This window comes from Crocodylus siamensis, chromosome 5 (assembly GCF_052110815.1).
Source record: "Crocodylus siamensis isolate JL-2025a chromosome 5, ASM5211081v1, whole genome shotgun sequence".
NCBI lineage: Eukaryota > Metazoa > Chordata > Crocodylia > Crocodylidae > Crocodylus > Crocodylus siamensis.
Window position 1 is genome coordinate 177,184,443 of NC_143399.1, and position 18,412 is coordinate 177,202,854.

At 39.1% G+C, this 18,412-nt stretch overlaps 1 protein-coding gene across 1 annotated transcript in view; it reads left to right on the forward strand.

The window, feature by feature from the left end:
* MALRD1 (MAM and LDL receptor class A domain containing 1) overlaps positions 1–18,412 on the forward strand; it is a 500,931-nt gene that overhangs the window by 59,859 nt on the left and 422,660 nt on the right. The window contains exons 9-11 of the mRNA XM_090049813.1: positions 5,328–5,474; positions 9,027–9,136; positions 15,197–15,370. Coding sequence (XP_089905939.1) covers positions 5,328–5,474; positions 9,027–9,136; positions 15,197–15,370 — 431 coding nt within the window. The remainder of the gene's footprint in view (positions 1–5,327; positions 5,475–9,026; positions 9,137–15,196; positions 15,371–18,412) is intronic.

Consider the following 18,412-nt stretch of genomic DNA (forward strand, 5'->3'; position numbering starts at 1 on the left):
TCCTCAGCTGGCCACAGTTTTAAAAAAATATGGCTAATGAGCCACCCGGGTCCCGCCACCACTTCTGGTTTCACCACGGCTGCAGCTACAGTTAAGAGATTTTCATCTTTCCCTCTCTTTCCTTGCCTTCCCCAGTGCTGGCCCCCAGCGTCCCCCCCGGCCCCTCAGGGTCTGTCTCTTGCTTCCTCCCTGTGATGATCACAAACTATTTTTCCATGGGACTTCTGATGTATTCAATGAAGGGATAGTTTTTCTGCATTTCTTGTTTCACTTCCTCAATGAAATCTTACTTCATGTATACCATCCAAATGCTGCATTGTAAATGAAATTATGAATTTCCTTCAGGTCATTTCTCTAATGATTTCTTAATATCTATGCAGTTCACAAACATGATTTTTTAAATCTCCACATCACCTGTGTGAAGTTAGGTGGTGCTATTAAACCTGTAGAATTGAAGAATTAAAGCCAAACTGCCAAAAGTTTCTGCTAATTTTGGATACCCAATTTTAGATTTATGATCTCATTTTTTTCCATTGTGGTTATCATTTTATACCTTTAAAGCACAGCTCCCATTGACTTCAGTTGCAGTTGTACACTAAGCAATTCTGTAAATCCAGGTCCGTATTTCCTACATTATACACCCAGAGTTAGTGGCCACCTGTGAAAATTTAGATTGAATTGATTTGTCTAGCATCACAAGAGAATGCAGTGACAGAGATGAGAATAATTTTCTCCTGTGCCTCATCCTTTACTACAACATGTTAGTTCTATTACTGCAAAAAGGGAAGCAAGAATCTTACAAACAACAGCATTATTCCATATACAAACCAGATTTTTTCCTGGAGCACTGTCCATCTAGGGAACAGGTGGAGGGAAAATGAGTCTGTGATCACATAATTAAAGATTGTATCATAATCTATATGTACACAGGGACAGTAGCATAGCTTGGGGGCAGCAACTGAGGCACCGGGCCTAGGTGTTAAATCATTGGGGGTACCAGAACGGCATTCCCCAGGGAGTCCGCACCATCACCACAGTCCATGTTGCAGGAGTTTGCACCTAGGCAACAGTAGCCCATTCCACTGCTGATGCTCCTCATCTCCCTCTCCTACTCCTCACAGAGCCACCCAAGGTACCAAAATGTAAAGTTTTACCTTCGCACAAGGTCCATGGTAATTCTACACAGACAAATATAAATTAGGACTTTTCAAACATCTAAGTGATTAATGCGTCATTTGTAATGTTCTCCTATATTTTTTAACTGTAGAAACTTAATTTCAACCCTAAAAAAACACCATTTCTATTTTGTAGAACCTATCAACAGGCCAGTTGGTGTCATCAGCAAGTTTTAACTTCTACGTATCTAGAGCACAAGTCTCTGGTACCAGCAGAAGGCTCTTATTCTTTGTGTGAAGAAAATGAAAGACATATTTGAAAGACATAAAGTAGGGGGAAATGAAAGACATATTTTGCCCATGATTTTTATAAATATTCACTAATACCAGGGGAATGTAGAGACTCAGGACTCCTGTGTATAACTACAGGTTTTGGGATTGGAGCATATTCTAGTGTCTAGAGACTTCTTGTGCATACAGCCTAATTCCTACTCTTTTGATCCTACTCCCTGTCCTCCCCTACCTTTCTACAGCTGCCTGAATTTCTTCCACTCTCTTTTCCTTACCCCCTCCATTCTGCATTATTATATCTGCAGGTCTACTGGTTCCTGCTTAACAACTTCTGTGTATCTTTTTGGCGCCCCCTATGCCCCATGTACAGGGGAGCTGGGGTCTGGAGCCAGAGCCATCAAGTCAGGAGTGAGGGACACTGGATCTGGACTTGCCGTTGATGTTTACAAATGGTTCCTGGTCCAAAAAAGGTTGAGAACCACTGCTTTAGAACATGTGTATTCTCAAGCTTCTGGGTGGGGACTCAAGCCAGATTTAGCAAGTGGGTGCTAAACCACTAAATTTGAACTTGGTTTTTGTTGTTGCTGTCCAGGACTTGGCAGAAGGGTTACATTTGCATTATGTTAAAAATGTTTGCAGATTGTCAATAAAAAAAAAAATCATGGCAACCTTGCTGTTGACTCTCCATAGGCCAGTGAGGGTAAAGGTTTCTCTGCTGTCAATTCCTTTACCACAGTTGGAACCATCTCACTACAAATGGCTTTGGAGAATTTAGCTGCAAAATTATAAATACCTTCTGTTTGTAAGATCTGTGGATCTGGATTAATTTATGGCACGCCCCTGATAAAAAAGTCACATTTCAGGATTTTTTTAAAATATGGACTAGTCTTATTTTCTGAAACAACTAAATTAGTTTAGCTGACAGTTTAAAAAAAAAAAAAAAAGAAAAAGCCTGAGATGTACTCCTAGCATGGATAATTTGAGCCTGAATTACTAGAGGTTTTAGAAGTTGTAACCAACTTAAAAACAGTCTTACATATAAAACTGTTGGGCAACTTTAACAGGGAAGTATAAGCTCTATATGGACCTTATTATGGTCATAAGGATAAAATTAAAATAAATAATTTATGCTCCATTGCCATTGGGTAGTTTTTACTGGCCACAATATTTTTCTTTGCTTGACAACCAGAGGTGAGCAGAAGCTAGGTATAGAGGCTTTGCATTGTTCCTAAGCAAAGGTTCTTTATAAAAAATGTTTATCCTGGTTTTCAGTGCTGGCGAGATTACATTGCAATTGCACATCGATACAAAAGCTAACAAATTTAAGTCATCACTTTCCTATCCAGCAGACCAAATTAAAATAGATTTATTAGTCTTGAAAATCCTACCCCTCATCCTCTGTTATACACCCAGGAACCTGAGAGAGTAGAAATTTTCATTCCAAAAGTTAGCAGATACTGGATGATTTCAGAACAAGGTAGATGAGCTCCATGGGTTCCAGAACTTCTTGAAGTTAGAAAGTCTGGGCACTGACCAGCTGATGAGTTCAGAGAGCTCATGAGATATGTAGAGTTCCAAGAAGGAGCTACACTGAAACACCAATGAGCTCAGAGAGCTCATGGCTTAAGTGGCGTACAGCCAAAGTGGGGTGTGGCTGCACCACGGCACCCCCTGGATCCACCCCTGGATATCTAGGGTCGTTAGTGCATAAGGGACATTTCTGACCGATGTCCTCATATTAATCTTCCCTATGCTTTTAAATACATATTGAAGAAGAACGGAAACTATGAAATCTGGAATGACGCATGAGGTTCTTTCTTGGCCATTTTGGAAAACACTTATTCATAATTAACACTATCCTGATTTCCTAAGTACTCCTTAAAAAGGGACATTTATATTTATGTTTAAAATCTAAGAAGTGTAGACAACCCACATACTGAGATAAGGTTTTGGTAGGATTGTCCTTCTTAGAAAGAGCAGCCTAAAAGGTTGAAGAAAACTTCTGACTAATGCTTAAAATATCTAAACCATTAATACCATATAAATAATACTTTTGCAGATTCAGTTGTTAGGGGAGGTGTTTTTTATTATTATAGTTTATGTAGAAGACTTTTGACAAGGTCTGGGGGGCTAGATGAAATTAGGCATTTCTTTGAGTAAGAATATCGAATTAGGCATTCTTTGATTTCATTTTGCCTACATGAAATGACTGCTAAACAAGCATGATGCCTAAAGGTCTATGTATTAAATTAGCATACAGCAAGACAGTTTAAGCTGTGTAGCAATTTATATGCTCTCTACCTTAATGTATTAACAACTGAACTTTAATTAACAAGTTATCCTGCTGAAAGCCTAAGTATTCTTTAATTAGATACATTTAAGATTATAAGCATCTCATTTAACTAATATATGATACTGTCCGATGTGGGCACTAGTATATTGCATTAAAATACACATTGTAGATCCAGTTAAATAGGAGTGATCTTGGGGTACATGCAGATGTTACATTTAGGTCAATCTAAGTAAGGTTAAATCGATTTAAGTGGCAGTTTGTGCAGATGTTCAGGGAGGTTAAATAGGGCAAAAAAATGGTGAACAATCAAATTAGTTCACTGAGGAGCAAATTAGTCTGATATGCCAAAAGTTTGTACACATTCAGAACACAGACCCAGGACTGTGAAAGACCTGGTGCTCACCCCAGCCTTGGGGCTGTACTTTTCCTACTCCCCAAAACCTAGCATCTGCCAAACCCCAATGCGGACTGACTCCCTGCCAATGCCTCCCGCCCCCTCTCTCCACCCTGATTTACCTAGATCAGGTTCCCAGCATGGCTCCCAGCACTGGCAAACATGTGCATAAGCCACTACTAATCTATGATCATGTGACATAAGGCCACGTGATTGTAGATCAGGTGCAGCAAATGTCTGCACATACCTTGGTGATTTATTTCTTAATGTGAAGCTCGGCAGTAGCTGGCAGAGCCTCTGCGTGTATACTAGGAGGAATCCTAGTGCCTTTGTGTCTGAGTAGAGCAATGTTCTATTTTGTAATTATAAATTGGAAAATTTACAGTAATACCCAGAATGACATTTGCATGATACATTGAATGCGTCAAGAGTCTTTGCTGCAACTACGTATAATCCCTACAGTAGTTTTCACAACTGCAATAAGTGACCTTGAGGATTTCAAAAGATTCAGTACTTTTCCAGGTTGGTCTTTGTTTGATTACTGATTATGCTATGAAAAGACTTAATTGCACTATAATTCCAGAGAAAATGTTTTCTTCAGCTTGTGACAGAGAACTGATGAAGTACAGCATTGTTTGTTACACAGCCTATATTGGTTAAAGCAATTCAGCAAATTTAATTAGAGTTTAATCGCTGAGTATGCTGCAAGTAAAACTTTCAACAGCACCTCAAAATTTAGGAGCAATAGTCCCCTTTTCAAAAATAACCTAAGCAAATAGGAGCCTAAGTCCAACTGACTTTCAGTAAATCCATATTTTTAAAAAACTTTTATCTGATGTTCTTAATAATGTCTCTTGTTGCAAAAAGCTTCCCTCAGTAATTCCAAAAAGCATTTGTATACATTTGTAATTGTGTTGTCTATACACAGGCAGCCTTTTAGTTTAAACTTTAGTTATGGACTTGGTTAATACAGTCTTCTCATCTTGCAGTTCTGTGTATATCTGACAGAGCAAGAGATTGCTTAAATTCTTTCTACGTTTTAGAGCATTGGTTATTTTCCCCCAAAGGAAAGTGATTTAGATTCCAATGAAAAAGACCATTACGTTTCTTTTTAAATAGGTTTATACCTGAAGAGTAAGCAAATTGGTTTTCACCTAAAGAGAATAAAAGATTGGCATATAATTATTCTATAACCTTTTAGTCAATAATCTTATTCTTCATATTTTCTCAATAGTAAATTATACACTTTGTGACTTTGAGTCTGATTTCTGTGGATGGAAGCCATTAAGCACAGAGGATATGGAATGGAACAGAGTAAAAGGACAGACTTCCAGCAATGTGAGTCTTCCTAACAGAGACCATACAACTAATGATGCACATGGTGAGGGAATTTTTTTGTATTTTTTTTTCTTGTCCTAAGGTTGCATCTTAATACTTGTGAAGGATGCCAGATTGACAACAAAGCCAATGTATATGCTTTGCCTGTTTATACCTGTACTGGACCTCAGAGGAGTCACTGCAGTTTTGTTTCTATGTCTATATATCCAATGGTTTTTCTTTGGAACAACCAAAGAAGTGCTAATCAATGCTAGCTGTAATGTTGATTTTAGTTTTTGAATTCCTGCCCAGTGGACTGAGACCGCCAACACCTCCTCTGTATACGATAAGCACCACTGTCTCACACATTCATAAAGAGCCCATTCTTAGTTATTACTCAGGCATTGTTTCCAATGAAGCTAGGATTTAGTCCAAAATAAGTAATTTAAGCAATTCTCTTGTTTATATAGCATAGACAAATTAATTACTTTTTCTTGGGACAGAGCATGGGCAAAATCACTTGAACTGCTATTTCTTATGAGCCTGTAGCTATCTTGGTCTCATTACTGTTGTATAGTGTGTTCAACTGGGAAAGTTGATTTTAGCAAAGAGTGCATGTTATAAATATTTGCGGAAGTAAAATGCAAGTACAATATAGTGTATGCTACTGAAAATGTCCAATATGATAACCTTACAGTGTTAGAAGTTCATGTTGTATTTTTATTAAGAGATATTTATTATGTAGTTCCTGAGGAGATCAAATTAATTTAAAACAGGACCAACTTCAGGGTATGCTCAGAGGTCCATTTTGAATAAAGCTTTTTCTACAGCCATTGGAATTATTACATGCACATACAGATATAGATATATGTATGCTACATACACAAAATCTACTTTGAAATAGTGTTAATGATGTGGTATAAAAAAAAAAGAAACTCTAGGATTAAATTGGCCTGTGAACCTTTAATTAAGTTTATTTGTGTATACCTTATAAGTCTTTAATTACACGATGATACATGCTATTTTCCACAGGCCACCTGCCTCATTAGAGTCACAGGATTAGATGGTGCTCATAAGTAGTTATTCAATATGTCATCTTATTCATAATGACTGGCCCTAGGTCTTATTTACTGCTCAGTATTCAAACACTGTTCTAACCACAGAATTAAGAGGCACAACACAACTCACAGCTCAAGAAGGATGCTAAGGTAGCGTGAAGTAACTCTTTCACCCTCCCAATCCTAGGCTCCTCCAGGGGCTGGTCTGAGGGGACTGTTTATGGGTATGTCTATACTGTGGACCTGAGCTAGTTCACTTGGGTATTTGAAGCAGTCCAGCTATGGCAGCATATAACTCAGTGCAGGCAAATTTAGCCTGCTGAGAAGAAGCTCTTTTAAAGTTAGTGTGGGTATTTCTATACTATATTCTAGTTTCCAGGTTACTGCAACCTTGCCAGAGTACCATATGTGCTAAGTGCTGCCTGATTTGTTTGGGGGTTTTTGTTTTGTTTGATTTTTCTTTGTTTTGTTTTTTTTAATTGTTTCTGCAATAAAGTGGTCCTGTCCCCAATGCAGCCCTAACAGTGATAACTCCCCCCTGCACAGTTGTTTGTGAAGAGTTTCTTGAGAAGCAGCCTTATGGTTGACCTTTGCCATTACAGTCCTATACCAGGAAGATCTTACCCTGATCAAACACAAGATAAGACTTTTAACACCCCTTTAGTCACTATGATAAGCACCGTACTTCAGTCACTGATAAGCACTGTAAAGGGGCTGGAACAGGAATGAGATCTTTTGATATTTTTAATATTCCCTCAGTTCAGCAGGGTTCACCCTTGGTTTATGCCAGCTCCTGTCAGCATTAAACGTGGAGTGGGTGTCTCCCATTTCAGTGAATCTACTGACAAGAGATAATAGAAGTGCAGCATACAGTGAAAGGCTGTGGGTCAGCAGAAGAACAGTTTGAAACACTGGATCTGCATAAAACATCCTCAACAATCAACATTGGCAGGGTTCCTGTGGAGCTTCAGCTAGCAACTAACTATAAAGCTGTATCTTATGAAGTACAGTGAAAATGTTGCGTCCCTTCTGGTGAGAGAGGCTTCCCTGACCTATAGAATATGCAGCCTGCCTTGTTTGTGTAGGAAAAACAACTGACTGCTCTGTCACTCTATCTGTATATGTAAATATTCACTTAGGGCTGAATCTACCCCTCTGCTCTGTGTTGTGCATCCATGGGGAGGGGAAAAACCCCACTAATGTGCATAACTGAGCCAGCACAGTAGCTGATTTTCAAGGTGCAAAGCCATCAGTATGATATCAGTATGTGAGACTGAGCCCTTACTTTGCATAGACTTTCATAAAGAACGTTTCAGTATTCAATGAGAGCAGCACTGGTGGCAGCTAAAATGTGCTGCTTTAGGGACCCTTGAAGACGTTTATCCTCCTCTACCTTTTGTCTTGAGCACATCTGCTGTAGCTGAAGTCCAAAGGCAGTTAGTTTGCCAGAGTTCAGATTAAATCTTTAATTAAGCTTTCATCCCCACTAGCACAGACAACAATGTCAAGCCTGTGGACCCCCTGAGAAAATTATAGCTTATTTTACTGGCTCCTGTGGTTTGCAACATTGTTAGCATGCTTAAAAACTGCTAGGCTTCCCTGAGAATTTGATAAGTTGAACAGTGTACCTAATAGGAGCTTAATTGTGATTCTAAACACTACTTATAACACCATTTAAACCAATTAAAATGTGTCTTTTAGGGATCTCAGCTGAGGTCTACAGTATTTTGATTTCTCAGGTGCTCTGCGCATCTTCTCATACGTTTCCATTTTCTCAGGCACCTGTAGGCACTGAGATAAAGTAGAATGTAGGGGGAAGAGCTAATTGTACTTGTTTAAAAGACAGAAATGTAAAGTTTTTCTACTGGAGGAGGGCAGATATAGGAAGGCAAATGCCTTTGGAACAAAGCTACAGACTATTCAGAAGCAGCGTTTAAGTTTTAGAGGCACCATGTTTGCTCCCTGACAGGTAGATTTTTTTTTTTTTAATGCTTGCTAGCACTATGGCAGGAAAGGCTTAATGGTGATATGACCAATCATATCATTTTTAGAGTGCACAGCTCTACTGCAGCCACCGGCTTGTCATTTTTTTTGTGTTTTGGGTTTTTTTTTTTTCCTGCTTTCCATCCTGGCTTCCCATCCTCCTGTTCTGGGCCTTCCAGGTAGGAGTCTGGGATGTGGAAACAATAATGTGCAAACATATATAGGTACAGACATAGGTTATTTCAACACTTCCTCTGTTAGCTCCAGGGCACTTCTTAAAAATAAATTAATGGGGTAATGGGATCATAGGAAAGTAGGGCTGGAAGTGACCTCACAAGATCATCTAGTCCAGCCCCCTGTTTAAGGCAGGTTCATCTCTAACTAAACCAACCCAGCCAAGCTTCCATCCAACCTGCTCTTGAGAATTACCAGGGGTGAAGACTTCACAGCCTCTCTGGGTTGCCTGTTCCAACACAGGTCAATATACCTAATAAAGGAATGACTGATCATCTCAGGTAAATGTTCACCATTGGCGGTAAGATTGTTTTAAATATTTCTGTAATTTTATTTTTCAGGATCATTCATTTATTTTGGTGGCTCACTGCTGACAAATACAACACAAATTATATCCAACCTAAGGAGTCCTATCCTAACCAGGCTGTCTAGTGAACCAGCTCAGTGTCAGGTACTTGTTTGATATTAATTGCAATCACCTATATACATTATCCACCACCTCTTGTTCTAATGTGTTGTGAGGTGTTGCTGAGTGCTGTTAGAGCTGCTGTAAATTGACTACATTTCAGGAGTGACAGGAGTGATCATTGTGCTTCAATCTTTGTTTCAGCTAAGTTGCCCTTGGAATGGGAGTAGAAGAGACAAATCTGGATTTACTTCCTAGTACCCCAAGCCACTTTCCAGTCTAGGGCTGTTTTTCCTTTTATTTTAATCTAAATGCTTCTCTGCTATCACAGCGGTCAAGCACTGGTAGGCTAGGGATAGAAATTACACATAAAGTGGTATAAGTGATCAGAGACCAGTTCAGTTCTGTAGCACAACAGAAGTTCAGTGCACAAATGGCCGAGACCGGTTTAAGGTAAACCTGGATGGATGTATTATCAGACTTAGCTGATTTAGGTTACAGTGATGCTATGAATGATGCATGTGTCAATGATGCATGTGAATCCTCTCCCTGGTAGTGTGGGCAGGCTAGTTTTGGCCTAAGGCTGTCTGTTCCAGCCCAGCAGGGTGGTATCTCGAGCACCCCTGACTTCTGGTTTGGGCCACTGTAGGCATGTGGCTGCAATTTCAGAAATCAAATGTGGATGTCTGCTCACTTGCTTATAGGTTCAATCTACACAGCTTAGATAAACCTGCAAAGACTGAATTGCTTCAGCCTCAGGCTTTTTGACTGTACTTAGCCATGGTGCTCTTGCCACCTCCTCTTTGTACTTATGACACATGGTATGTTTTTTAGGTTGGGGTTTTTTTTTTTCTTTTGGCTTGTTCTCATAGCTGTGATGCCTGTGAGGAGCTGGACAATTTTTAGGATTTGGGCAATTTTTAGGATTTGGATAAATGGTTGTCTGTGAAGGCAAGGAATGGTGAGGCCCCTTCCAATCCTGAGTTCTTATTCCTATGTCCTAGAGGCTGTTGGCAGCAGAATAGCTGGAGTATACTACTTCTTTGCCCCCATCCATACTTCAGGCACCTTCTTCCTACATTTATTCTGCATGGTGTAGCACAATAATTAGTAACATATAGGGGGAAGCTCATGACCAGTTCTTAAAATCATTATCTTTATGTGCTTTTGATATTAGCTTGTCCACGCTCGCTCATGCATAGGGCAGAGTGTCATGCAGGGAATACAATAGTTCCTGTCCTGTCCTCCCATAAACATTGCAGGTGTTCCAAAACAATAGCTTTATTCCATAAAGCTTTGCATCAAATAGAATAAAGATGAAATATTTAAATGTTCTCTGAGGATTGCTGCTCTTTGGAAAATAAGAGTAGAGAAATTTGAGAATTTTCTGTCAGAAAATCAATGCCTTTTGCTGGATATTTTTTTTTCCAATCTGGAAAATCAGATTGACAGCTCCAAGGTGGGCTTTCTGGAGACTGAATTCTCCAACTGTCAGCCTTCCTGCTTTCCACTCAATTCTAGGTGTTAAGCAGGGAGAAACAAGGAGACTGTTTTTTGCCTTTCCAGTAATGACAGCCTGAAGACTGTAAGACTATTGACAATTTCATATCTTTTCCCTGAAGGCCTAAAGTGAAATCAACAAGAACCTTCCAGGCAGCCAGCCAGGAAACTAAAAATGTCTGTTTCAGTTCTCTTGGGGGGGAGGGTGGAAATAAAAAAATCTGGAAGTCATTTCCTGAGGATGAAATACATGTTTTTGACTTTTCATCTGAATTTGGGGCAAAGTGTTTTTCAAGAACATGATTTTCCAAGAAGAAAGCTATATTTTCTGAACACATCTAGAAATGATACCTTCTTTGTCCTGTATTCGGTTTTAAAACTGGTTGCCATTCTAGGTTGAGCATAAAAAGTCAAATCATGATTCTTTCAATCTGGCATTTTTCAAATAATCCATCTCTGAAGCATCTTTCCTCCAGTGATGTTGTGAGTGACAGGAGAGATTCCCAGGAGGTCTCCATAGCTGCTATATTATTAGTTTAGTAACTCTGAATATGGCATATTAACAAGCTTAGGACATGGTTTAATTGAAAGTAGGGACCTAATGTTGAATGGTTAACCATGAATGACAATTTAAACAGTTTTGAGAAGCTTGATTAAATGCCCAGCCAGTTTGATTTTCCTTTGTGAGATTTGTATTCATAGTAGGTAAGTAGCTTTCAGATGAGCTTGATCCAATAGTCTCATAAAGCAGGCTGAATATTAAAGGACTATTAATCCAATATCTAACTTGTGAACCATTCTCATTAGACCAAATAAGAGGGGCCTACAGCTATTTGAAACATGTACATGCCTACAGTAAAGATGTATGTGCATCCCTTGAGCTAAAATTGAAAAGAATAAAAACATTTTTGTATTAACATATTAGTTTCTGCTTGTACTTTTTACATGTCCCTGAATTTCCTGAATTCAACAGAAATGAGTTAGAAGCTGTTTGTTATCTAATTGAAGCCATGCAAACATAAAAAAAAAAATCTCACTTGAAGCCATGTTGTCACTGTGAGCTATTTTTGGGAAGGGGAATGTGAATTTTTATATTAATGGCTCTGAGAGTAGGAATGTGTGGTATTGCATGCTATTAAATGTGTCCCTGAGAGAATAAAGGGACATATAATTATTACAGATTCATGAGTTGGACAAATATGTGGGTTTGAAGCTGAAAGACCAGGATAATTTGCATTACTAGCTGGTTGGCACATAGCAGGAACATATGTTTCTTTTTGTTGCTGCCAGCTAACCAACAGCTTCACTGGGTTCAAGCATTCTGTCATTTTGCAGCTTTGAGGACAGGTTTCTTGCCCTGGATCACTAAATTATACATGACTCACGGGGAGGTCTCCCAAAGTTGCAGTTGCAATCGTGGTCCAGTAAGAAGACAAATTCCTCTTGTAGTGAGGAGGGTGGAGAACAAATCCTCATGCTTTAAAATCAAAAGGAGAACTATAATGTGTCTGAAAAATGTGATTAAGTTGAGTAACAAATTTCGTTACTGTAACATTTCAAAGACTGTAGCATTCAAACCACTCTTTGGAACATTTCTGTATTAACTGATGTTCTCTGTGTCCTTCAGAGTTTGTTTGTTCAAAGAAATCATAATATACCAAACATTTGATGCACAACCTTTGAAATCGGCTGATACAGCATGTGCTTTTCAAGAACAAAAAACTTACAATATTTAAGAAACTGCTTATCTTGAAAATTGATAAAGAATTGGCCAGTGACCTTTGACTTGGACCCTTGACAAGTGAAGGAAATGCCAGGGTTTATGTTTTGGGGGGCTTTAAACAAAAATCTGTTTCTTTGGATTTGGCCATTTTATGGATTAATATTAGGAAACTGCACTAAAAGCAGTGAATCAATGTGAAGACAGCTTTTCTGGTTATTAATCTCTGGGTCCATACATAATCAGCTTTTAAAATTCTGCAAGCTGACTTTTCAATTCTATACCTAGATTTAGCATTTATAGGTTTACCTCAGATGGGAAAATGATCATTTCTCATGCAAAGACTCCTTGTGGGTTCTGGGTACTCCGAGTACATTTCCATTTCCATTCCCATTCCCATTCCCATTTATGGAATTAGGATTTATTTGACCATCATACACTCTAGTTCAGGAGTTCTCAGCCTCTGACCTGTGGGCCAGATGTGATGCACAGAGCCATCTGGCCTACAGGGCTCCCCATGGGTCAAAAACATGGAGGCAGAGGAGTTGTGGCCCATTAATATGCCCACACTCCCTTGCCAAATTCCCAGATCCCAAGATGGGCTGTGTCCCCCCCTTCTGCCACCCTCTCTACCCTCCCCCACTTCTTGATTGGGGCCAGATTATTGCCTCCTTCCTTCCCCACAGGGCAGGTTAGGCCAGGCCATGCCCCCTTCCTTTTCTGTGGGTCTGGGTTGAGGCTTAGCCATGCCCCCTCTTTCCACAGGGTTTAGCCATGCCCACTTCCCTCTTGCTCAGGCTGGGCCATGCCCCTTCTCCCCATGGGGCTGGGTTGGGGCCCAGCCTCCATCCCCTGCCCCCCTCCACATGGCCAGATGATGCCCACTGTGCACCCCAGGAGCACTAGCTGGATCCAGCCCATGGACGGACCAGGCACTGTCAGTCTGCCCCTGCAACACTACTCTAGTTCATAACCACTTCATGTATACTAAGAAGTGAGGAGTCAAACTCTCCTGGTTGCCTGATAACTTATGAGTCAGATTACAAAGGCCAGGTATCCCAAAGCCCCTTTTTGAGGACATTTGCAACTGTCATTGCAGTCATTATCAATTGCACAACAGACATTCAGCAGAAAAGAGAATCAGCAGGTTTAAGAATTTAGTGTTTTTTAAATTTATTTTTGGCTCTTGGCCTGAATGATCAGGCAGTATTTAGGGATTTTCCAGACTTTGGGATCAAGAGAAATTGTTACAAGAGCTACGTATTTCTTTGGTGCAGTTCTGTTTATTTACCAACTCTTGTTCCTGAATCATTGGAATCATTGGAAGAACAAGCATAAGGAAACTTCTTCTTTCCGGTCTGCATTCCCAGAGAGTACTGTGCTGAGAAGGAATTGGATTTATCCCAGTGCTGCTCACCCTTTCTCTCACTATCAGATCACTTTTATCTTTCTGGTCCTGTGTCTGCTACTGACATACACAGCTGTTACCAAATTGATGCTCCAACTTCCCTGTTTTTTATTGGTCTAGGAAAACCATGAGTTTTCTATTGTTTGGGGATCTTGTTCCTCAGAAGAATTAATTTTTTTTCTTCCATACGTATTAAATAAAATGTTGCTAGCAGGCTCGTCAGCACCCTCTAGCACAAGGATGCAATAATGCTATTTAGTAGTTAACCAGGGTTGAGTTCTTTAGGACTGTTCGTTTCAATGTCTGTAATTTATGTGGAAATAGTTGGCATTTTGTAATATGAGGCTACGTCAGTAGGTAAAAAAAATAGAAGACAAATGTCTTAAAGGCCAGTCCTAATTACCAGCTGGGTATACCTTCATTTGCATTCAGAGATTATCATGTGTCAAGTTTGCAGGGAAAGGCAGATTCTGCATTTAGAATGTTTTGCCCTTTCATTACCTAAAAAAAATGAGAAGATCCTATGAGAAAAAAGGAACAAAATGTAATTTCCTAAATATTAGCACTCTTATCTGAGTCTGGTGGTCAATATTTTTCACTACTGCTGCTAAGTGCTACCTAAGAAAACAGTGGAATTAGGTTTACTCAAAAATTTCTGCCTTGTATAGCTTTTTTCAGGACTCTATTTTCTGACTTCCTATTGTTTCCAGTCTCCTGGCCACTTATTCCAGATGATTCAACTCTAGTGTTATCTCTTCCTAAGCCCTGGTTCTTGCCTTTTATTTCAGGAGGCCACCAGAATATTTTTAAATTAACATAATTAGATTAAAAAAATAAAAAGATCCACCCCATACCTTTCTGTTTTCCTAAGGATTTAAATGATCATGAAAAGCAAAGATCAAATTGAGATGGGAAATGTATGCAGTATTTTACTGTGTTTTATGCATTTCTGAGTTTCCTCATTTTTGCTTAATCCATCTTTTCACATATTTCACCCTGACTTGATATCTGTCCTGGTATTTCTTTTTACTCTGACTTCACTGACCCCATTCATCTTCTTAGAAGCATCTCCATCCTTTTCTCAGGACAGTCATCTGAAAAAGGCAGCTCAGAGTAGAATATTTTCAAACAAAATAATATTTATTTGAAGTTCTTAAGTCCTGGTTAGAGCTCCCATGGAGATAAGAGAAGTCATCCACCTGTATCAATAGATTGATGTAGGTCATGAGAGAAATACATTTTTTTAATTGAAGTTGTGTATTTATAGTAGTACAAGTGTTGTTTGATATATTACTCTCTTTGGGGCTTCTACATATTGGGTCACTTATATCTGTTCTGTTTAGACCAGTGGGCATACACATCACAGAATGCTGTGCTGCTTGTAAAGCTATTTTATACTGAAATGAAAAAGGTCTATATCAACATTACTGTAGCTTCCCAAATTGATCACTATGTTCATAAACATTTATTTCAACAGATGAGATTTTGGTATCAGTTGTCTCAGGATTCCCAGCTCTCTGTCTTCAAGAGAACTGTTCTTGATGGGGAGATTCAAAACCTAAGTGTGATATCAGGACTGTCCACGATGCAATGGACAAAGGCAACTATTCTTATAGGAAGTGCATCTGAAGAAATGCCAACTCCTTTCCAGGTAACTGCATCAGAAATTACCTTTATTTTGTGTAAAAGTACTTTAATTTGTTTTTATAATTATGGCATTTTCATGATAAGAAATTAAAGAAAGGTACCAGCATTAGAATTCCATTCAGCTTTTTCAATAGAAGTGGTTACTAAGGAACTAAGCCAGTGTTTCTTTAGCCCAAGCATTAGAAGCACATATTTATAATGAGAAGCAAGTAGCAGATGTTCAGTATATTAAAAAATATGCACTAAAGATGAGTGTTAGACTAAAAATGAGGGGCTGATGTTGTTAGCTAGATGGAGTGTGAGTGTAGACCCTTATTCATTCCGTTACAATCACAGCCCTGATCACAAGGCATAATTAATCAACCACAGGGCCCAATTTATAACTTTCACATTATCCCATAACAGCATTGAACTAAATTTAGAGTTGCGCTACTAGATAGCATTAAATAGTTACCTCTTTTTTTATTTTTACATTTTGCATGTCACCTTAATAATCAAAGTTGTCTAATTATAGATCACAGCAGGGGGTCTGAAGCTTTTTTGTAAAGGCATCAACACAGGGATATTGCATTTAGTCAGTGGCAGAGCAGCTTTCAGCCACTTCGTGGCTGCCTCAGCAATTTCTCACCCCAATTATAGTTGCATAATATCTCTATGGATACTTCAGCATTTGTGTGTAGTCAGACCTGAGTGTTTGGTTTGGGCACAGGGTACACTATAGCCATAGCAGTGTTACACAAGGAATGGACTAATTTAAGGTTCAATTACTGTGGCCTGGGCACAATTTTAACACACCCAGTACCTGAACTAGCTTATTTAATACTAGCTTGAGTACCTGTACATCTACTGTAGGTGCTTTGTTAAACATACCTTCGAAGACCTCTGTTAGGAAAGTGTTTGCATATTTAGCTTTGTTTTGATCCTATTTAGCAGTTGGGGAAAAAAGGAGAAATCAGCACTGTGTAATTAAGAAATGGACACCTGTACCCACAAAATATAGTTTGAAAACCTGGTTTACCACATGCTTTCTGTTCTTCTCAGAAGTAACTCATGCTAGACCACTAGGATAATACAATATTAATGCTCCACCCGTGCTCACCTTCAGCCTCAATATTGATTCTGCAAATTAGTCATAGCCATATAGATTACATGTAATCCAGTATGAGGAACTTTAATATTGATCATATTTTATGTTTCCTGCATAGTATTCTTTTCAGGGGATGCGTGATGAAAACCCTTACTAGAGTTGAGGAATATAATGAAACCAATTTCTGTTGTGATGGATGCTTTGTAACAGCATTAGTGGTACAAGATATGTTTTTTAGTTGATCAACAGCATAAGAATAGAAGCAATGGCATTAGACGTTTTCAAGTTAGCAACGATACGTTACACATATCTGCACTGTTTAAGTAATTTTCCTTAGTTATATAAAAATTAATTACCTCAACATTTCTGGTATTGTTCTGGCTCTATATTACCTAGAAAGCTATTGCTAAAATACTAGGCATAATTTCCTGTAGTTAGACTTTGGAAAAGGTAGTAATTGTTTCAAACAGAAACTCTAGGGGACAAGTCCTGTTTCTAAATTTAGTTGAAATTGATAAATTAAATATTTTGTTCAAATCAAAATAAATCATGGAACAGAACTATAGGTAGCCCATATGCATACCTGACCTAATTCATTTATAGTTGATATCCCTAAATGTTTTGATTCACCCACTGCATTGACCTACAACACCCAACTCTTCCTGAAATGCCATGCCCAATACAGAGAGTATACTATGGCACCAAAAGTCATGCATTATGAGTGCGTCTACACCTTGCCCTATGGCAGTTTGGTTACTGCATTGTGTGCCATATGCGCTGTGCATGGTTAATTTTAGAAGCTGCTCTGTCATACCAGCACACTATAGCGGGGGAGCGCACCACTATGGTAACTTCTGGTTATGTATAGACAACTGCGGGTGCGAAGTCATCACAGTGCATCACTACCGCACCACAGTGTCATGTGTAGACGTGTCCTATGACAAACAAATGATCAGTTACAGAAGGTAACTTTACTTTTACACGTGTATGTCTGGGATCAATGTCATCATTAAAAGTTCTCTAATAAGTTGCCTCACACCATCAAATCCTGAGGTAAAACCCATGTTTTTCCTTCACTGCTGCTTCCTGAAAGCTGAATACCAAATCTATGCAGAAACTGAGGAGTCCTTAAGAAGTGCTGAGCAGAGTACCCTCCTCTACAGGAATAGTAGCTTTTTGTTAAAAACTGGAGCATATGGATTACTCCCACAGGTCAGAGTAAAGGGGCATGTTGACAGCCCTTTGAGCCCTGAGATTAACCTGTGGTACTCAGTTCTGGAGTCAAAGGAGTCTCCCTTTTGATGCACATATTGAAGCTTGCTTTACTGCTGAAACTGTTCCCACATGGGGCATATTTTTACCCGTTTTCCTTTTATAAGATATAGAATCAGACCTTTGTGTCTTCTGCTAGTGTTAAGCAGCCATGTGTCTAGCCGTATGAAAAATACTCCCTCATGCAGATGCCTTCTTGTGTTACAGACATGTACCATGGAGCTCTAAACTGCTTATCACTTTCCCCAATGCAGATCTGTCCTATGTATCCAATGGATCTCTATACCTCTATTTTTCTTCCTCGCTTGCCCTTGGAAACTAACTGTATTTTAGAGCAGGCAAGGAGTGTGGAAGTGATCTGGGTGCTCTGATAAGTGCCCCAAAGGCAAGTCCTAGCTGCATAACTGTACAAGCATGTATAGCGTCAGTGGCATGCCCCCATAATTTTTTTTATTGTCAAGAAAAAATGATTCCCTTGCATTATTTTAAGAAGTCATGTTTCACATCTACACATTAATCAGAATGCTGTATTTCAGTAAAGCAATAGAGCCCTTCAGTGACTTCAGCTATAAAATACAGCTTTTTTATTTGCTAGCTGGCAGGGAGTTTGGGGCAATATGCGCTTAAAATACAACTCAGCACACACACATTGCACTGTATATATTTTTTATATGGAAATGTCTTGTT